This window comes from Boleophthalmus pectinirostris, unplaced genomic scaffold, assembly GCF_026225935.1.
Source record: "Boleophthalmus pectinirostris isolate CB_2022bp ecotype Guang Dong unplaced genomic scaffold, ASM2622593v1 HiC_scaffold_11, whole genome shotgun sequence".
Classification (NCBI taxonomy): domain Eukaryota; kingdom Metazoa; phylum Chordata; class Actinopteri; order Gobiiformes; family Gobiidae; genus Boleophthalmus; species Boleophthalmus pectinirostris.
In genome coordinates this window covers 9,915,452-9,938,580 of record NW_026570994.1, presented here as the reverse complement: position 1 = coordinate 9,938,580, position 23,129 = coordinate 9,915,452, and the positions used below count along the sequence as shown (strand labels likewise).

General features: G+C 40.8%; 1 protein-coding gene across 5 annotated transcripts in view; it reads right to left on the bottom strand.

Moving 5' to 3' along the window:
* Nucleotides 1–23,129, bottom strand: part of hdac4 (histone deacetylase 4) — a 72,159-nt gene that overhangs the window by 34,624 nt on the left and 14,406 nt on the right. Inside the window, exon 3 of one of the 5 annotated variants that reach the window (XM_020917055.2) lies at nt 8,449–8,520. The exons of 1 other annotated variant lie outside the window; for it this stretch is intronic. In XM_020917055.2, coding sequence (XP_020772714.1) covers nt 8,449–8,520 — 72 coding nt within the window. Of the gene's footprint in view, nt 1–1,288; nt 1,764–8,434; nt 8,567–23,129 lie in introns of those variants that run through there. 3 more of the 5 variants (XM_055164106.1, XM_055164118.1, XM_020917056.2) reach the window with 3 other exon arrangements.

Below are 23,129 nucleotides of genomic sequence, written 5' to 3'. Positions count from 1 at the left end.
GCAGTTCTTCTAAACCCACAGTGACAATGTGCCCAAGAGAATTACTTATTGGAGAACTGCTGATGCCGTCTCCTCCTGCCTTCAGTGTCCTAGGCAGTGCACTCTCCCTTCAGATCCAATCTATGACTCCACCAAACATGCCACAATTGAGCAATAGAGCCACAAAGCAGTCCCACTGAAAACTACACAGATCTGAGCCTTTTCCCTTCTTTGGAATGTCAGTGTTGTCATGATGAGAAATCCACTTCCTCCCCCAGAGCGAGCTTGCGTCGTCAGTAGCTCAGGGAGACACATTGACAAGTGAAGGCAACAGGTCCTTGAGATGATGAGTCAACAAACATCTGCACTGAGATACCATCTGTCCAAACTCCAGCACAAACTAGTCCCATTGAAAGCAACTACGGGTTTTGTTCTGTCAAAAGTGGGTGCTGTCATCTCACTGTCACTACGCGGACGCATTTACATAAAGACAAAGACGCAAGGTGCAGCTTTGCCAAAATTGACAAGACTTAATTAAATGCAGACAGCTTTCTTGTTAACAGAGAACACGCTTATTTTAAGACACAATCTATGATAGCTATAGGTAGGCCTGTCACGATAACACATTTGGAAGCACGATATGTTGCTAGAGAGAAATATTGTGATAAACAATACAGAAAATACCTTATGCCCCTGACAGAAAATAATACTTGTAAACAATTTTTTAAAATATACAGCATCATTAAAAATCCTGAGCTGCAATAAATAATAATTAACTGATAATTAGCCACAGAAGTTATTTATTCTACTCTTATATTATTAGATTAAATTACATAGCATTATTACAAATGGCCAAAATCTACACTACTGCAAAGAAAAAGTACCCAATAAAAACTGAACCCCATATATTGAACAATAAATTGATATAGTAACACAGCAAGTGACTCAAAATCATAAGTATTGCAAGTATTTTGAAGTCACAAAGCCTGCAGTTATGTAGCTAGTATAAAATCCTCTGCAAACAACAAAATATTTTTAGGGAAAACATCTGCTAACCCTGTAGTTTATCTCTACAAACATATACTGAAAAAGATGGGATTCTTGTATTAGTTTAGCAGTTCTGTCTTTCCTCAAATGTTAATGCTCCCAGTAGACTTGTTTCAAATATTGACAGTGAATGGAATTTGAAACCATAAACTGCAAATCTAATCATAATTGCGTTTATAATTTTCAAGATATAATTAAAGTTCAAGAGTTTTCCATCTTATATAAGTGAACAGCTGTATTCAAAGTCTAAGGCTATTATTACCTTTGCCAGAGCAGAGAATGAACTCCATATTGAGTCTTCAGGGTCGAATTCAAACTGACGTCAAAGGTAAACATGCACTCTGACCTTATGACGAGCAGAGTCCACACACGCACTCGCAAAAACAAAAAAAACCCCAACTCTTTCACTTCAGATGCTGCAGATACCAGGAGCAATAGCAGGAGAGGGGCATGTAATTTTGAGTTGACAGCTCTGGTCTTGGCCGGCGTACATCCTCTTCCCCGAACAGTATGTCCTTTAGCGGAGATGGAGTCCCTGACATGCGGCACGACTCGGCGTAGCCTCTGACGCAAAAGCACCGGAGCACCTCATACGGAGTCCCCCCTGGCCGGTGCAAACTGTGCTCAGATCTGTGTGTGGAGAAGATGGGAGGAGGGACTGTCATGTGTAGCCATCATCCGAGAGCTCTCCTCCTCTTCTGTCTACTGTGTTAGCGGATGGCCACCTCCTTCCCCTCTGCTCGTGGGACTCCTAAAAAACTGATGAGATCCTGCGTGCGCGATTATCCACTCCCCTCCCACTGTCCCTCCTCTGCCCGCTGGTGACATCACAGGGCAGTCTGAGGCATGCAGGCTGTTTATTCTGCAGCCCTTCGCTTTTCCAGGAACCAACGTCACACTTGTGTGCGCACACACACACACACACACAAAACTGCCCCCCCTCCTTTTCCTACCCCTAACTCTCTCTCTCTGCCTCTGTCTGTTCTTCTTTCCCCCTGCTCGACCTGATTCCCCGTGCTTCCGAGGCCAAGGAAAACCCTGCGCACCAGTTGTAGTGAATCGAATGTCTCCCACTCGTTGCACCCAAGCTTTCCACAACCCCCCCCGCCTCCGCTCTTTTTCTCTCTCTCTCAGCTCTCCTCCTGCATGTGGTTTAATACTGTGAGCTCAAATTCCTGGTCTGGAATTTGCTTGCATTTCCCAAACAAATAAAACCGCAAAATGGTTTCAGGTGAGAGAGAGTAAGGACTTTCCCCACAGGGAGGCTCCCGAGTTAGTTGAATGCTGCAGAAAATTAGGTTTTATTCGCGTTATAGTTTGAAGTAGTCGCCTTTCTTTAACACATGTATCTGATGGCTAAGGCGGTCTTGTGGACATTCCAACAATAGAAGTGTGGGAGTGACTGGAACCACTTGAATATATAACCACTAAAGTCTAATTATAAGCAGTCAGAATACTACAGCCTTCTCCATGCTAATTATCATTTCAGCAATGTAACAGCTCGATTAGCATTCAGAGAGTCACAACTACCCTACTTTAACTGTGCTAATGTACGCTTAAGATAATATTTGTTCCCTTCTTGTCTCACATTAATCGCAAAGACATACCTCTGAGATAATAAACTAGATAACAAACATGGATGTAATAAAGGAGCTGCTCTAAATAAAAAAGGACTAAGCCAAGCACGCAACTGTTTTGATCTCGACTACAAAAAGCACCTGGTGGAATATTCCCATAATAAAATTTGCAGTTACTGATTAATCTCCATAAAGTAGGCCAATCACATCTCGCTTTCTAAGAATGAATTACTTTGAGACAATCATCAATCATATGACTGATAACAGGCTATTTCTGAGTAGAGAGGTCATAGTGTGAGGTTGTATCTTTGATTATAACTACAGTAAGAAGAAACATTTATTTTACAATACTTCATAACAAAGTCAAAAAAAAAACTTTTATTCCCATTGTTTGTGGATGACTACTTGTAGATGATTATATGAGCAGGTTTATTTGCTCTCCACACTAAGTCACTCCCCCTTCAGAACACTATCAAAACACAATCAGCATGCAGCTAAAAAAATCGATTTAGCATGATACCCCCTCTTGAAGGAGCAACTTTTCTAGTGTGTGTCACCATGGTAATGTTTACTTTGCTTGGCATGTTCCATACTATGGCATTAAACCAAGCTACAGGTCAGATCTGTGAAGAAGAGAGTCAACTCACAGCGAGAATGCATGTTTTCAAGGTATTTTCAAAGTGTCTGTTGAATGCCATGTTATGAAATATTCTTGGGAAAGCAATGACATCTCCCTTGTGGACCTCATCTGAAAAGTTACGCAGTGCACCTTTAGGATGCATTTCAAGATTACTCTACGTGAGCGCAAGTCCACAGAGCTACCAAGTCTCTGAAATGTCAGAACACCCTTAGCGCCAGACTAAGCCGAAGCAGAAGGGTGCTGGTCAGGGGCTGGTTTACTCCTCACATTTCCAGGCCAATGGGAATCCAGAACCCGCTCCTCCACTTCCATGTGACAAAGATAAACGCCCGAATCAGCACATCTTGTATACAAATGTTGACGTCAAAGCGCTCCAAAGTTTACTGATGTGAGCCAGATAGCAGACAATGCGGGGCACTCGGAGGAGACCAAAACAAAGACAAACGCGCCGCGCACAAGAGAGAGAGAGAGGGGGAGAGAGAGAGGGATAGGGAAGGAGAGAGAGGGAGAGATGGAGAGACAGAGAGAGAAGAGAGAGAGGGAGAGAGACTGACAGAAGTACCTGCATCTTCACAAGTTCACTTCCATTCGTCAGCGTGGAGGAGCTAAATACAGACGCTTCTGGTGTAGAGCACACTTCAGACAGGCTTCCCTTTGCTGCACTGGGACAGTTCCCAGCATCAAACGGGGAGCTCCACACATCGTTTATGAAAGAGATAGTTCCAGGTTTGTGGCACACTTTGTAATTCAAATGTCTAAATTAGGACTTTTGAAACCTTTTAATATACAAATAAGGGGAATTTGTTATTATAAGCCAGGATTGGGAATCACAGGGTCCCTCAGGATTCAATATGATACATGACAGAACCACAAACATTTTAGCAATAATATTTCTTTGTTAAACCACTGCTTGTGCAAAGTTCATCTGAAATACATCTATTTTAATCATCAAACAGTGAATATGTCAAGTGTATTGCATAAACAAGTTTCTTTCCACTAAATAAGCAACAAAAATTATTAAAAGATTATTTCAATATTTCTGCACACCCCTATAATAAACATTATTACAGCAACATAACATTTTGTTTAGAGGACAACTATGCAACTTTTCTGTTACACATATAGACCATATATATGAGTGGACATAGCTAATGCACTAACTGCACGTGCCAAATAGGAAGTGCGCCAGGAGGCTCTTCCGGCTCCTTCTGACCCTGGCTCCAATTGACTTATATTGGGATTTTGCTGCCCCTCTCTCTGTAACTGCTGCAGTGAGCCTCATCATTTTGGTCTTAAAATGTTCATGTGAACCCACTCTACATGAGCCTGATTTTTTTTTTTCGCTATTTTGTCCATCAAAAAAATCCTATTCATAACATAGAGCCTGGCTCCAGATTCGCTCCTGTAACTGTTAGCGCTGAAAACTATGGGGGACGTCACACTCACTTAGTCTAGTTCTTTTACACAGTCTATGGTTCCACCAACTCTCTGTCTCCATGGAAAGTTATTGCTTTGCCTTGCATGTTCCATATTATTGTATTAAACATACATTTCTAACATTTATTCAAGCACAGGTGTTTTCATTGCTCAAAACTGAAAAGCACTTTTTACTATGAGCAAGCTCCACAGATTTAACCTGTAACTTGTGGAGCCACCTGCTGATCTAGATAAGTTTAATACCATACAGTTGAAAATTCTAGCCAAAGCCATAAAATCACCATGGAGATGTCCTGTTTGAATCTTTTACATATTCCTATCCCTTTTCTCCTCTCTAGTCTCTACAGTACCAGTCCCCCCCCCCCCCCCCCCCCCCCCCCTCTCTCTCTCTCTCTCTCTCTCTCTTCTCTTCTCTCCTCCTCGCTGACCTTTCCTAGGGCCCTACGCTGCGTCCTTTTTTCCCATTCCGCTCGTTCCCTTCCTTTCTTCCCTCCATTTCCCCGCGACAAATCACAATCTGTTTACGAGCCCTCGGGCGTACTCCACAACTCTTCTGGCTCTGATTGCACATCTATTTATACCAGACAATGCAGAGGGCCAGGCTGTGTGTCTGATGTGCCTGGTCGGCCCCATACTCGTTAGGTTTAATGGAAGTCAAAGGCAGAGGAGCAGCGAGCAATCCTCTTCTTTAGTCATGACAACAGGGGAAAGATATTCACCACAGGGTTTCACAGTGAATTTAGCAGTCGGGCTAGATGAGAGGCAACAAGTAGCACATCTGTTGACGGTGGAAAAAAGCTGCGGTTGGCTTCCTCCTTGGTCTTGGAGGGTGGCTTGGTTCTGCGTCAGCCTGCTTTCTTCTCAGCTGCTAGAGATTACTAGATTTTGTTTAGTTTTTTTGGGACAGATTGTAATTATCGGCGGGGGATACTGAAAAGTAAGTTTTTTAGAATTGTCAAATCGTATATGAGTCACCATAACAAATATGAGTGTATAGTTAATGTGAGAAGAAACTTTTACAATAATTTCCCCACTCCCCTTTACACTTTTTTGCAGCAGAGATTAAGTTGATGGACTTTATTCATGATTAATATATTTTTGTTCTCCTGATTATATTGTGACCTAAATAATAACAATAATATTTTTTTTGCAATCCATCAGAAATGCATTAAAACATGCAAATAAAAAAATAAATAATAACTTTTTACACATGTTTAAAACACTATATCGCAAACTCAATATTGTAAATTTGCCACCAAAATAACAATTTCAGTTACTATATATTTTTAGACACCCACTTAGATGCCCACTTCCTATTGTAATCAAACTCTTAAATTAGTTACAGTGCCTTTAAAGGTCCTATATTACATAAAACTGATTATTGTTATAATGTTGTTACCTCATCAAAAACATACCTGGAGTTGGGTTTTGTTTCACATATGTTTGACAAACCCTTGATTATTCTTCTGTCTATAACTGTAATGTCAAAATGCTCTGTTGCACTTTGCGATGTCATGAAGTGATAGCTTTCATGTTAACAACTACCTTATACTTTTTGTTCAGTAGAGATGGGTAATTCCAAGGTTGGAATTATTTAAATGATTCTAGTGAAAATGTATGGAGTTTAAAAACACCTCAGAGCACTTCCTGCTGAGTCTTTCCGTTTGAGAAAAGAGCTCAGTCTAAATATGCAGGATTTGTGTGTTAAACATGATGAATGAAACAAAACACGACTCCAGGTATGTTTGTGATGAGAAAACAACACTGTAACGTACATTTAAAAAATGTGTAATATGGGCCCTTTAAACAGCACCATGACCAGACGTGAAGGAGAGGTGAGTCGTGTTCTGCCATAGCGAGCCCTGGCATGCCGGGGCCATGTTATGGCATCACACCATCGACCGCAATGGTACAGGACATGTCTGTGAGCCTGAGAGTGAACAGGGCTTACGCAAGAGTGGCGGTGACTACATGTCCAGGTTCATCCTGAACCTTCACCTGGGAAACCTCACCTGCCACCCCTCACCTGGACCCCTCACCAGCCAGCCCTCACTTGGCACCCCACACCTGGCACCCCACACCTGGCAAACCTCACCTGTGAGAAGAGTGGATAATCATAACAAGTCTACTACAGCTCAGCAGCGAATCAAAACAGGAGCGCACAGCCAAGAACAACACACACATCCTTGCAAGGTTTCTGCTAAGAAATGTGCAAAGGTCTACCAAAAGCCAGAGCATAACCTCCTTTAGCCTGGAGCTGACTAAGTCTGACATCATGAGTTACATTCTTCTTTGTGTTCATGATCTTGCGATATAATGCGTTATGATCCCAAATGCACGTAGAGTTAGAGAGAGCATTTCTGAGACACCTCTGTGGCAGAGGGTAATGACAAAGTAGCCTGACTCCAGTCTGCAGGCACAGGCTGAAAAAGTACTAGAATATTTCTCATACCTAAGTCAATTCAGGTGAAGTTGACGAGCCAAAATCTGACAATGTGTTATGCAAGTCTCCTTATCTAACTATACCCAGGTGTTTATATTTTTATTTCTCTAGTATTGGAATGAATCAGACCAAAAACATAAATGCCCATGGACTCCAAACTTAACATGTTATTGAGCTTGTGTTGATAAATATAAACGTGGTAGAAGTATACTGTTTGAGAGGTTTAAAGTGCACTCCTAAAGGACTGTGCCTTAAATGCACCCAGCAGGATCTGATTACATAGGCTGGGATGACAAAGCATTTGATTATTAAACAGTATGACTTCTCATTTTCTAAGAGAAACCTATTCCGAACTAGAGGGAGCACGGCTCTTAGACAAGACTCCTGGAGCTAGCAAACGGTCTGGGTCACACGCGCTAACAAAACGTGAAAGCCACAGCTCAGTATCCAAGACAACAGATTTCAAGAATATCTGATGAAGTCACACCAGTGAATTTCAATATTTTATCAGCCCAGCCGGAGGCAGGCAGAAAATAGCCCGACAACAACGTGAGAGGATGAGGAGGCACTGGGACGCGGCATTTAGGGTCCAAACAAAGATCACACTGGGGCTAGTGGTTTGATCCAGTGCAACAGGCTAAAAACCATGTGCAACTTTACCATGAGCAAGCACGAAACAATGACAGCAGATATTTCACAACAAATTTGCCCATGATAAATATTTTACTGTACTGTTCTTATTCATAAGCAAAATGTCAAATAGTACTCTGAGCCCAAAATGAAATGCACAGAGCAGTTGAAGAGCTCTCATTAAAGCATTAGAGAATACATTATGCATATACTACCTCTCCTTCAGATTTCCTCAGACCATCTGCTCCCCTCTCAATCCAAACTGTCAGCTCCTTCACACTGCCTCCATGCTCGCGCCTCCTCCTCTCTAATGTTGTCATTCTCTCAAGACTACAAATAAGCAGACCAGTGTAAAATATACAATTCTCATTGAATCTGCTGTCTCAATGGTTTTCTGTCAATCTGCTTTGCTTTGGGACCAAGGAGTTTTGCTTTGGGACCAAGAGTCTGTGGAACTTGTGAAGCGAAGATGCACTAATACTTGTTTTGGTCAATCCTACTGGCAGTCATTCATTTTTTTGGGAACACATAATCTCTCCAGGAGCGTGCCAAAAATCAAACAGTAAAACGCACAGTCTGTAGCAGCACATAGACTAGTGACACGGGAGGATATTTTTGAATGAGACTTTGACAACATGCAGAGCATACACAATGAGGCGAGTGGTGAGTTCATGCACACACACAAACAGTCCAACCTGTTGGGATGTGGTTGAGCGCTGATGTCTTCAGAACGTCCAGCGGCTGCTCCTTCCCCAGGATCCCCTCTCCTGTGGGAGACAGAGAACACTCCGCTTCAAATATGGTCCGCAACATTGAGACTTCGAGCTTCGAGCGACGCTGAGCGGGGATGGTCTAAGTGGCCGGCTGGGGGTCAGCGACAGCTCGCGCCTCGGCCATGAGCAGCTCAGCGCACACAGGCAGCACACACAGGCAGCACAAACGCTGCTTCATGTGACTGTGAGCCAGGGATGTTGGGGCTGGACTGATACTGCCTGTGCTCAGCATAGCAAATGTGGCTGGCAGCGGCGGTGGAGAGGGGTGGGGGGTGGGGGGATGGAGAGCCAGAGCGGGAGGTAAAAATAGCTCACCCTTTTGTGTATAACAGCACATGCGGATCACGCACACACGCACATGCAGACACAAAGACGCAGCGCTGTGCCGTGCGCTCTCCGCTAGTGTCTGTGCAGCGTGGAGGCTGTAATTATAGTGGCAACATGAAAAGGCTTTTGTAGCTGCCGAGCCCTGGGAAGACATGGCTATAAAAAGCAGAGCGACAGAAAGGGGATGGAGGAGGAGAGAGGGAAGACAGAGGTAAGGAGGAGGAAAAACAACGGAACAGCTCCAAACGACACAAGAGGCACCGGGATGGAAGTGACATCCTTCTATATGTGGGGTATTTTTAGCCCTCAAAAGCACCTGCGCTGTATATAGTCCCAGGCTTACAAACATCTGAAGTGCACAAACACACGTTATTCTGTGGAGAGGAGATGAAACCATGTAAAATCCCCTTGGATGAATAAATGAGAAGAGTATAAGCACGCCTGGTCTATTTCTGGAATCCTCCGTGGACCACACGGCACACACACACACATCCAATTAGCGAGCTGGAGGATGCACTGGCTGATTGCAGCGTGCATGTGAATGCGTGTGCACATGAATGAGTGTGCACAGGACGTGCACGTGGTGTGCACGACTGTCTCGCACCACCATGCACGAGCAGCTACACCTCTTCAGCACCCATCCCTTGCCAGGACTTGGGTGTGGACAGACAACACCATCGCGCTTGGTCCTGTTCAAACAAATCTGAACATACTGGCTTTTATTTACATAAAGCCTCTTACCGGCAGAGGCGGTTTGCAAATTGTCATTAGTTTTTGTAGTCAGATGTTTATCCAGTCTGAGGAGAGGTAGTGTAAGCAACAAGTAATTATGGTTTATAAAGCCATTGTGTATCGTCTGTGTATCATGCTGTTCTGTCAAATGTGACAGAGTTTAGAATAGTGTTTGGTGGTAAAACAAAAGTGCTATAATGTGTGTTTTTATGAGTCCTTTATAATGTTGTGTAGTGATGGTGTTTTAATTTAATCTTTGAAACATGTTAAGTCTAGGAAAGAGGTCTAGATGAGTTTCTGAAGCCTGATTCTTTAACATAAACAACTATCCTAACATACTGAATTGATATTGAATGTTCCTGCTGCTTTTTGTTGGTGACATATGATTGACTTAGATATATGATGTGCTATAACCGCAGTCGTGTGGGACTTTATGTAAAAGGTGAGGAAACATTAGAGGAGCAGACAGGTGGTCACGTCGCCTCACGCTGCTGCCACTGTAAAAACAAACACATGCACTTCAATGAGACTTGATATCTGTTGACGAGCCTATTCAAATGACACGCACGCTGCTGCCTCTTTGCAATGGAAATGAGCAGTGCGTCTGTGCGCGATGACACCTGTGGCTGGGAGTAATTCTACGCCGCTTTTTGCACAAATCGCTACGAGCTGTTTTACATCTTGGCCTTAAGTGTGAGGGATTTAGAGGGACGGATGTCTATATTTGTGGTTAGTTAGACAAAATGTATTCCCTTTCCGAGCAAGCCACAGACGATACCTGAGCTCCAGGAGAACAGGTGTGTACTAACAGACACACAACAAGGAGAGGTGCCCTATACCTTGGCAACAGGGTCTATCAATCTTGGATGTAGCCTAGTTACACAGCAGCCCCCTCCTAATTCTGCTCCTTCTCTCTCCATCCTCCTCTCTCTTCAGTCCCACTGGGCTAGCATCAGGAGAAGGCAGGCTAAAAATAGCCTTGCTTAGCCTCAGGCAAAGAGTCAGTCAACTCCAGCTAATGCAGCTACAGCTCGTTGAAATACATGCATGTTATGATCGGAGCTGGAAGAATAATGAGCCAAGAGAATGTGTCTACCACAGTGTAACATGAATATAGTGTGAAACAGACGAGCTAGACTTGTGTTGGCATGGCCCGCGCATTGTCATCGACAGGAGGCTTTGTTAGTGGGAGAAGTAAGATGTCCGTCTGTGGCGTGGTGGCGTTTACAAAGAGGGACAGCCTCATTACATTCAGTGCACTTCCGCTGTGGCTGCGCGGGCCAGGGTGACTCCAGCGAGCAAGGTGAACTCGTCAGGAACAATACGATTAATCAAACACACCTCTCCTTCAAGAGCCTTTTCCTCTGGGTCACACAGTCACTTCCCAGGGCAGGGCTGACGTCACAGCCCCCATGAAACAGTGTGATAGGCTCCAAATCTCGTGAAATGTTGGAAGCAACCAGCTGACCCTCATTTGTACTGGTAAACTAAAAAAACACATGCGTAATGCAATTTGGCACTGTGTCTGAGCTCCTCTTTGTGTTGCATGGAGAGTGGCGTCATTAGATATAACATCACAAATGAGCGGGGATGCCCTAGTTAAACAGTGGTCGTCATGCTGCATGTCTGGAACTTAGCTATGACATCAGTAAATGGTCAAAGATGACATGAAACACACAGCTCCAGACTCTATTAAAGGCGCGATCCAGATGTGCGATTTGAATGGGACTTTGACAGTTGCATATTGGCTTGTATGTGATTAGATCATTTATAATTTAAAGAGTGAGACTGTACGTCCTTCTGGAGAAGCAGTCGATCAGAGCAGGAGCTTCAGCTTGATTAACACTGAACAATCAAAGTAATTTCAGCAGCACAAAACCCACTGAGGCCTCGGGTTAATTGATTGGACATTAACAAGTAAGTGGCGCTCTTTAAAACACAATTTGACAAGCTGATTTCTTCTCTGTCTATAGATGCAATATAATGGCCTTACTGTATAGACTTTGGGCGGTTCCCTGACCTTTCCCGTTGCATGCTGGGACAGGCTGCAGCCTTCTTCCCAGATACACAGACAATAACTACACTTCTCACCAACATCCTGTCCAGTACATCATCTGATCGTAAATGGGGTCAATGTTTCTTTTAATATAATGATTACGAAGTGACCCTAATGGATGTCCGTCATGGAGGTTGCTATGGAGACTGATACAACTGTAAAGCCATGGTACACGGTAACAACAAACACCCACAGGAAAATGGGCAGTTGCAATACAGCAGTGGTGTTCAAACTACGGTATCCAAACTAGAGTAATTTTTGTTGACGATCCTTCTGAATTGGCCCAAATGATCATAGTCAATACTTGAACGTCAAAACTTCTATTACATACAACCATATAAATCACTGTATCGAACACTGGTCTGTGGCCCTCTACTAGTCACGATAACAAAATTTGAAGCTTGATATATTGCTGAAGTAAATATTGATGATAAACTATAATATTCAAATAAAATTATGCCACTGATATGATAACCCAAGAGCAGATTTAAACCACAAAAACTATTCTAAATGTATAATAATGATAAAAAATCATGAACTGCAAAAAATAAACAGCAGAATGAAATAGTTTTGTACTTAGTAGTGCAAATAAATCATACACACAATAAATACTGACCCCAAAAAATACTGTTCCAGCTTTCATATAGTGAACGATAAGCAGATATAGTATTTATCGTGACAAGTCTACCCTGTACTTACTGTATATGTTTCAATACACAACACTCCTGCTATAAGATAACAGGTGCAAGAGTGTAATTTTAATTCCAGAACCTCACTTAAACCATTTACAACTTGTTCAGGACAGCATTAATTTTTTTAAAGGGCCTATATTAGACTGTTTTCTGATCTGATGATGTTATGGTGTTGTTTCCTCATCAGAAACATAGCCACAGTTGTGTTTTGTTTTTTTTCGCACATGTTTAACACATAAAACCTGCATATTTAGGCTGAGTTCTTCTCTCAAATAGAAAACACTCCATTCCATTTTGTGATGTCATATGGTAATAAACAGGTAGTGCTTCATTGTGTTTTTAAACTCCACACACTTTCACTAGAATCTTTGGATAATTTCAGCCCTGGAACTGCCACTCTCTACTGAACAGAAGGTTTAAAAAAAAGCTGAAAACTACGGCTTTGTGACATTACAAGGTGGAAAAGTGCATTTTGAGCTTTGAAGATGTAGACAGCCTAATAATAAGAAATTATACAGACATGCATGAATGAAACAAAACACAACTTCAGGTATGTTTTGAGGAGGTAACAGCTTTCTAACATGACTTAAAGCTCACAAGAGTCAATTTTGTGTAATATAGGACCTTTAAATGACAGTTACTTCATGTCCAGAGCATTGATCTGGGTTGAATCGGACACTGTGGAGCTCTATGTCAAAAGCCATGAGCAGAAGCTTCAGAGGCAGCAGAGTAAACCGTAACTGCCACTGACAGGTCGTTGGCAGAACACCCTGTATCCAGTTTCCCTGCGTGGGACAAGACAAAAAAAATACACAGGGACAAAAGTCATGTCCCCCTTCCCTTCATTAGCTCATGTTCTCTCTCCGCTGTCTCTGTCCTAATATCAATTAAAATCCGAGCGTGCGCCATCAAACTCTACATAAAGGATGGCTCTTATGGATTTCGGTGAGAAACTGGTGGGGCTGTGACCCTGTGTGCGTATGTGGGTGCTGGTCGCTATGGAGGCGGAGGGTATTGGCGTGGAACGGTTCGGGACAAATGGGAGCCATGTCCAGCCAAGTTAGGGCCAAACGGGAGGGCAGAAGTGGCAAACTGTCTGGCTGGCAAGAGCTTCATCTAATCAAGGTCTAATCAAGACTAATTGGATAATCGAAAATCGGGATCATGCAGGTCAATATAATCGTAAATGTTAAAAAGAAGAACTTGAGAATAGAAATTAAGTGCTTTCTATTCTTTATATACTCTGAGAAAAGTTTAAGTTTTTTTTTTTTTTTGGCTTTTTATGTCATATGGAGGAGTCCGGTACCTATTTGATTCTATGGATCTGTTATTGATCTGTCTGGAACACTCTACAGTATGGCATTAAACAGCTCTACCTTACATTTATTAAATTACACGTGGTTTTATAACTCAAAATACCCATAAAGACAGGCATTCTGAAGGTAAACAGGGCTATCTCTCCACAGAGTGGGTGAAACGGCCCATTTTAGTTTCAGCTATACATTTTAATAGCCAGGCTGGCACCACCTAGTGCCTCCACTCAATTTAATTTCTCTCCAGCAACTAGGTCAGGAATCAAAATACAATAGACGTTTCGCAAAAACCCCAGAAGTGCAAGTTTGGGCACCAGCCAATCAACAAAGAGCCATACATTCTGTGTTGACAACAATTCAAGATCAAGGATATAAAGCCGGAATAAAAAGAATGTTTGGTGAATTTCATCAAGGGCAAAGACGTTATTGCCCTTCTTCCTACGGGATTTGGGAAGAGCTTAATATACCAGTTAGCCCTGTTAGCGGTGCATAACATATGTGGCTACCAAATAGCACTGATTGCTTAAATGACAAAAAGTAACCGCCTATCATCGAGCAAACAAATTCCAACACTGTGAGGTCAGACGGTTTCTATGAAGTGAAACAAAGTGAAACCGGCTGATGAACCAGGCTAACATTTTACTGCACTGCACTTTAAATGCACCTTGATAAAGCCAAGTTGATAAAGCATGGATAAAGGGCTGTGGCTCATTCTAACCTGTTATAATGTACAATTTATTCACTGTATTGAGAACCAGTCTATAGCCCTTTATCAGCCCTCTGCTTCATCCGTGTTTTGATATCTGACCCTTGATGAGAAAGGGTTGGACACTAAATTAAGGAGTTTGTTGTTTAACTATGACATTTCTTCTCACAATAATCGCAACACGAAAGTTTGAATTGTGACATCACTAGCTCCATCTGAACTGGGCGGGCGCCGCACTGTGGGAACATGCCATTTAGGCGTATTTTGCAATCTACCGCAATTTCGTAATTTGGTTTTGTATAGGGCCGAAACATGTCAGAGCAAGTGGTCGGCGGGCGAGAGTGACAATAGGATTTGAAATTACCTCTTGGATGGAGCTTGTATCACAAAGACAAGGGCCACAAAAGAGACAGGGGTTGTGTCAGGCGTGCACCCGTCCTGCGCTCCATTTTTAGCAGCACGGCACAAGGCAGCAAAGCGCTCAATCGTGAAGAGGAGCTCAACACGGGAGGCCAAAAATAATGATTGTTTGTTCGCCATGCATGCACGTGCACATATCTTGTGTGAGGGCTAAAAATAGAGCTAGGGATAAGCCGGGCCCTCTTTATTGCAGAGAAAGCTTTTAACCCCTTCACCCCCGGATTTAAGCGGCAAATGTGTGATTCTGTGCTTTTAGATGATGGAAAGGACTGGGTAGACTATAAAAGAAGAACAAGGCGACTGAGGGTTCAAATATGGACTTTAACCTTAAATATAACTGCTTATCTGGACAATCCCGCGTGGAATGTTCTGTATTAACTGTACTCTATACTCTCATGGATGTTAAGACAATTTATTGACTACAGTAGGAGATATTTATACCACTGCTATCTCATATTTGGAGTCAAAGGCCATATTTAGTCAAGCAGGAGACAGGGAGGCACTAGAGGTTAAAGGTGAAATAGAGCTTTAAAGCCAACTGGATTCATTTATATGGCCAATGGGGAGTTATTACATAATATTAGCTAGATATTGCAGATCTATATAAATAATAACTAACTGAATTAAAGACCCAAGTTGGTTTTTGAGTATGAGAATGAATATCTAACAATTACAGATCCTATATTACACAAATTTGAGTCTTGTGAGCTTTCAGTCATGATATAATGTTGTTACCTCATCAAAAAACATACTTGAAGTTGGGTTTGTTTCATTCACACATATTTTGAGTATGCCTGTATTATTACTCTGACTACATCTCCAAAGCTCAAAATGGTCTGTTCCACCTTGTGATGGCATGAAGTGGTAATTTTACCAGTTAACAGTTACCTTTCACCTTTAGTTCAGTAGAGACTGGCAGTTCCAGGGCTGAAATCATCCAAATGATTCTAGTGAAGATGTGTGGAATTCAAAAACACAGTGAACACAGTGCACTTCCTGTATTACCGCATGACATCATAAGGAACAGAGTGTTATCTGTTTGAGATAAGAACTAAATATGCAAGATTTGTGTGTTAAACCTGTGAATGAAACAAAACACAATTCCAGGTATGTTTGTAATGAGGAATGTAAATATGGGCCCTTTAAGTCATATACGGCTTCTCAAGTCAATATCACAATCTCAGTTTTGCTTGTGCATTATTGCTTTGTTCAAATCACGATTGTGAGACAAATAAGTGTCCAGAGAGCAGTCCCATTACTCTGTGAGTGGGCCGATCGACGGTTGTGATCGACAGAGCTTTTTTAAGTAGCTGTCAGTCAATATATTGAGCGATCTGAAGATGGACTACAACACTTTAACAGGTTAGGGTCGTTACTCAGCTACACCAGTGTTTTTCATGAAAGCTGATGATGTTGGTTAGCAGAATCAATGGATCAATTCACTATGTCTGATTTTAGGGTGAATGATTGCAACAGGGTGAATGGCAAGTACAAGTGAGCATAGATTCAATTAATATGATTTACATATATTGGGAAATCTATAATCACAATAAATAGTCAAATTGATTATCCCTAAAAACACAATAATAAATTCCTTATTGAAATGTTGCTGTATTTTGTTCAATGACAATAGAATTTAATCTTAAAGGTGCACTAAGTAACTTTTCTGGTGAAGTGTCTGCCACTCACTTGTTTCTGTGGAGATGTTATTGCTTTGCCTGGAATCTACAGTATGGCATTTAACTTTCAGCTGTCATCACATTTATTAAATTATATAGTAGGTGTTTCTGGAAGTACCTTGAAAAACATCCTGTCTTACTGTGCACCACAAGCTTGTCTCTATGGTACGTCTAAGCAAAACATCAACTTCTCCATGAGGGCAATCAGGTTAAACAGAAAAGTTACGCAGCGTAGCTTTAAGCCTTTTGCTTTCTAAAAAGCTCTGCCCGCTTCCGTGTTTTGTTAGACCCGTTGTGAGTTAAGCCGGACCACTGACCTGAGTTCACTATAATTAATCCACTCAGCTGTAGCTCACTTCTCAATTTTCTCCTGCGATCTTTTCAAACATCACATCCCCATCTCCTCTGTGTGAACACAACCTGGCAGCTAAAATAAGAGGAAAATCCATGCTGTAGATGTGTATACAAAAACCTATGTATTCAGGGCTTTGAAGAGTTTATCAAAGCTTTTGGCTGAGAGATGCGTTCATAGGAGAGGGGACAACCTGCTTATTATTATTCCCATGAGATTTCCAAACAAAGCGCTGCCTGTCAAAGCCAACAGCTGAAATTCACATGGAGAACAAACAGCACTAGGATGTGAATGGCGATTTGAAATGTCAGATCCTCATAAGGAGCAACAGCCTGGAGGAACTCTTTAGTCTGTTCTTGTTTTTATGATGCGGGGGAAGGGAGGGTGTGTTTTTTTATTACAGGTGGCCCTAATAAACCTGTAAGATTAGGTTTTGGTCACACACAATTACCTGGTTGTATTTTGGTCATGGCGCTTTGGTGGTCTTTGATTGTGCACCTGATGAAAGAAACTATTACCCGACTCTGCTGTTGGCTTGCTCCGTCTCGCACTGTCATTTCCTATTTAACAACGCTTTAGATAAGAAATCTGCCATAGAACGCTCCCACTCCAACGCGGTGGAGTAGTGAGGGAGCGAGTGTCAGATGTCTCTTGATAACCTAAAATAGACATCTAAACATAGTAACACGAGCATTGAATTAAGTCAGAGGCGGAGCACCATGTAAATGACACAAAGACGAAGAACTCTCACTAATCATCCCACGCTGCCTACATATACTCCGAACAGATACAATAAACACAGAAAAGGGACACAGACCACAAGATTGAGTCACAGAGAAATATGACATCCTAACTAGGCAACTATCTCATGAGGAATTTTCGCTAGTGATAATTCAGTACAGAGACAAACCGTGATATTTTATAAAACATTTAGCCTAACATGCGGATTGTCTCATCTCGAATTTATAAGGTGATAATTATCAACTAGGATAATGTGATGAATTTTGTTATGTATGATCTATGTGTTTCATAAGTGTAGCGGGCATGACTGGTGCTACTTTTGCGCAGAATTAGTAGGATAATGATAGTCACAATCATTTGTGGCTATAAAACAGAGTAATTATAAGTATTAAATTGTTAGACCAGCTCAGCACAAAAGGTGAAAACAATTGTAAAAGCCATTAACCTGCATAAGTTCTATTTTTTTTCATAGAGACTAATAAAGGACTTCAAATTCAATAAGTCACTCTTGGTTTCATCACTAACTATCCGTATCACTTTAGTGTCACTCTCTCTCATTAGTTCTTCATCCGTATATTGTACCTATTAGGTGTCTTGGTACGAGATGTTAAGTTCTCAGACTTTGTACAGTCTTTTCTTGACCTTAATTTAGTATCTTATCTCAATTTACACCTATAATACCATATATTAGGCCTGCCCAGGTTTGTGTATTACACACTACAAGCCAGTAAAGCAATTTCACTGAGGGTAGGTTATTGAAATAGTATAGTTGATAAAGCAATTGTGCCATTAGTTGCAAGCCTACAGCTAAAGATCGATGAATTTGTAAAGTGTAACAGAGGTCCTCTCTGTGGGAGCCTTGTGGTATGCTTCAACGACATGTCATGAGTGGGGAAAACGCCTCTGTGCCTCAACCTGTGGTGGTTTGGTAACCGGGCGTGCATTAGATCTACTGAAAGGCGATGACACTGTCGTCCTAACCACGATAGAGCTATCGCGACGCGTATCAGACAGGCGTCCGCAGTGCTCATCTTAGAAACTTCCTCTTGAGGTAAAGTGACAGTAGCCACAAGGCCTTATAAACAGCGACAACACATGATAAAAGCTTCATAAGTCATCGCTTGTCATATAGAAAGCTCCTCTCTGAAGCATGATAGATGAACATCTTTGTTAAATACATAAATACTGACTGACATAGTCGAATTGCCTTAACAACGCACATTTAATCTCGCATCATAGTGAGATCTAGATGCACTATGAGACTTGCTAAAAAGAGTCAAGACATATCCTCTTATTATTTAGAGAGTCTGTTTATCAGAAGTATGGTGAGCTTTAATCCACAGAAATACAACCTACTATATAATTTAAATAAGAAAAACTGTACATAAGTGTGTAATAGCCAACTTACAGCTGCTATAAATGATGAGACTTTTTCTATCACAATCGTTGCCATGGTAGGTTTTGCTACCATTGTTGACATTGTTCTGAGCTTGCAACGTGATGGAGTCGCTCATTCTATAGTATGTCTGCACTAAAAGAACTTACCATCAGATTGCTTTGTTGTAGTTTGGCCTGAGATAACGAGCTTAACCATGATTAAATATTAGTTCCCTGTTAGAGAAAACTTTCAGTGATCACATGGGCACCCTGGAGACTACATATGTATTCCATGATCTTGTAGGCTAGATTTTGATCAGGATCTAAATTTGATCTACATGTTATGTAATTAACTTATAGAGAGTGATAGTTTTTATTGGGTTGATGAGGCGGAATATTCTGGAGATGACTCCAAGAGGAATACCCACCATGACACATGGAGTAATGACATAATAGATTCCCATACAGAAAAGGCATGCGATCGGGGGAATCGAAACCCACGCAAAACTCCTTATGTGCTATGCAAGAGAATTAGTTCCGCTTGGATGTCAATGTTGAACTTCAATACCAGAGATATTTCAGGCGCATGATCCAACTTGTAGTTGTTTTATAAACTTCCAATACACACCTTACTTAAATAGATTAGGCATAATTTTCTATGATTGGACATTACATCTCTAGTTTTATAAAACAATGTAACCAGAAGTGTAGCGTTAAACTTGAAAACTACAACTTTCATGGCATCACAAGGTGGAACGGAAGCATTTTCAACTTTTGGCGATGACACAACTCTAATATAGAGTGGACTATTAAACATAACATACATCAGTCGTGCACTTGAACCAAATCAAACTCAGCTTATGTTTTATGAAGGTAGAATAAGAATTTCGAGACATTGTCTCTCGAACTCACAATGAGAAATGTTTTAATATATAATGACTAAAGAACTTTAATACTACAGAAAGGCTCATCCCAAGACAGACAATGCTTGGAAATGCACATTAGCCTACTTGTATATAGTGGAAATTGATATGTTATAGACTCATCAGGATTTGAGTAAGCAATGAGGCATGATACGAACCCTAAGCCTTGAGCATATCTATTCATTAGTATGTGTGATAGACAGGTCAACAAGTTGACATCTAGAATCCTGAGTATATATTGACTCCGTGTACAGAAGGTAACAATGTCGGGTACAAAAAAAGGTAATGGCAATACTGCAGGAGTCCACCAGCTTAATCTGCTATGAATGTGGAAGAGGAGAACGCATCGCATCCGGTTCCTAACCAAAAAGGAAATATATTACAAATGGTGGAGCTTACTAAGCAATTCCAAGCTTTGGTGTTGAGAACCAGGCACTTGTGCAGGATATCAGTCTTAATCCTCACTTCTCCTTTTAGCTCTTTAATGTCACCGCGACAACCATGATTTATATCAACATAGAAAAGCAATGTGAGTTAGTTGTTGTCAGCATGACATCACAAGTTCCTAAGGTACTTTGTCGATTACTGTTATTAACTTGTATATGTGCACTGCCATAATGAGTAGAAGTTATAACTAATATTCTGTAATGTACAGAGCAACTAATCTGACCCAATGAGCACATGTTTTATTTAACCTCTTACTCTGGTTTTTGTGTTAATGTATTGTGATCTTTAAGAGAGATGTTCTTCAGACTATTCATACATAGGTCTGCTCCTGCTCGTAACTAAGATATCGGATGCGGCCATCAGAGGAGACCCAGAGCACTTGTCTAGTTCACAGGCTTCACATCCATGAGAAAATTGACGTTGGCATCTACATCCGAGACTCGTATCCAGTCGCATTGTAAACAATACAAACGCTACATCAGGCTTCCATGCATTATTATGACTTCACACATCTCACTATGTGAAATTTCTAATTTTTGAGAAATTGCGACGCAAATTAGTATTAAAGTTTTGTTTCATCCAAATCCCTACCACGATATATACACAATACTTGACAGCTGCTATCTTGCACTTACATGTGTGGTGAGTGTGTGTCTGGTGATGAACGAGAGTCAAGTGGAGGAGGAGACGGTAAACAAGCCAACTATGTTGCAGAGGAAAGCACTGATGTGATATGTGAGCTAAAATCAATGGCAATTAGATGATGCTGTGTTTCTGCTAATAATTATAGAGGGTAATACACATTCGCGCATGTATCTTTAAAACACCTGGATACATAGGGCGCATGGGCCATGTACTGTGTATTGTTGTCTATGGGACAATATCAAAGACTGTCACAATAATTTCTCTATTGACTTATTGTTTATAATAAATTGCATCAAGCTCGGATATCATTGTAGGTAATGGCGCGCAGCTAGTACTCATTTATATGATACTCTCTGGACCACGAAGAGTGAAACACGGGAGATTATGATGTTTTCTAGTAGTGATAATTAGTCAGATAAGATACTGAGATAACTAGATAGGTAAAGCATATACGTCCAACTATCTTGAGGTGGGCTACACTAGTATACCATTGGTTTTCTAGGAGCTTTGGCAAGACTTATAGTTTACATGTTGATTGTATGACTATCATGGACATCTTCATGGACAATAATACCTATCCATATATAAATAAATGTTTTGAACTAAGTGGCAATCCTAAATGCACAATCTTATTGTCAGATGTCTATGTATTTATGTGAGTATGAGGTAAGGTAACAATATAAATTGGTTATAGTTCCATCTTATTAAGACAATATGAAAAAGCGGCTCATCAAAAAGACTCTCTCAATTAATCTATCTGGGGATGACAGAGGCTTAACAATATCAAGAGCGTATGTGAGATTAGATCATTAATTGTATAATAATGATATATCATTCTCATAAACTCAACCAATACACAACCAAAATTTGTCTAGAAGTGATACCTATATTCAACATAAATCTTTATTGGACACGAACGCTGAGCTTATTACTGTTGCATATATTTCAAAAGATCAAATGATATGGAAAGATACTTTCAATCTCAATGTAGAAAAATTTTGATTATATGTATATTGCACACACACACATCCAAATATCGCAAGAATAAAAGAAAGAAGTTACCTATTAATTATAAATAAAATTAATGAAAACACTATAAATGTCACCTAGTTGTGCCTAGTTGCTAAACATGCATCATTTTTACATATCTTTCCATTCAATCCTCATTATCTCAGTTAGATGTAGCAGCTCTTCAAACTCTTGTTGTGTTTGTGGTGCACATTTAGCTATGACCGCATTCAAACATATATCATGGAATATATTTGAACCAGTGCAAAATAATTATGAATTATTAATAACAGTGCATGAGGATTTATTCAACCAACAAATCATCTTACTCAGATATTGATGATACCTCGATTAAAGTTTTTCGCAAATGTTTGCATTTCACAGCCGTGAGTGATAGTGATGATATACAGACAGTGGGAGTAAGACATTAGTGGTCCGTAGTAACATAGACCGGAAAGAGACTCCTACTTGGAAGCCATTAAGCTCTTCACTCTAAACAGTCTACGTAGACATGATTATTTGGTCACAGTTCATATACGACACGAGATGAGATCACTATGCATTCTTATCTCTGTCAAGGAATGTGAGTTATGTTGGGTATGGGTCCAACTGCCTTAGTTGTTTTATTAGATCTCTATATGAATTGTGTGAACACAACTAATTGTTGGTATTTCGTACTATATATAGTTACATCAATAACTAACTTCATAATCTTCTTGCTACTAAAGTTCTTACAGAGACACAAAATACTGCATACTATACACAATCTGCAACATATCTCACAAGCTAGAAGACAACGAAATTACTTAACTCAAATACTGCTTTGCATCACCGCATATCCGAGTAGTCGGCGATACTGAGGGGTAATAAAAAGAATGCATCACATATCAGTCACATGCAATAAGAGGAAATTAAGCGCTTTTCGTTCTTGAGGTACTCTTAATATATATACCAAGTATAATAGCTCTAGATCTTATTCACAGACTATAAGACCCCTCAACCTACCTTACACGAACGGAACATCACAGAATAGCACGTGCAATATAGACTGCATGTGATGCGGTAGACAAATCACAAATACAAAGTACTTTATTTATCGATTTGTTCAACTGTGAGTTGAGAAATCAACATTATTGATGCTCTCATCACATAAAGATTTCATCTTTGTATTTATTTTATCGCATT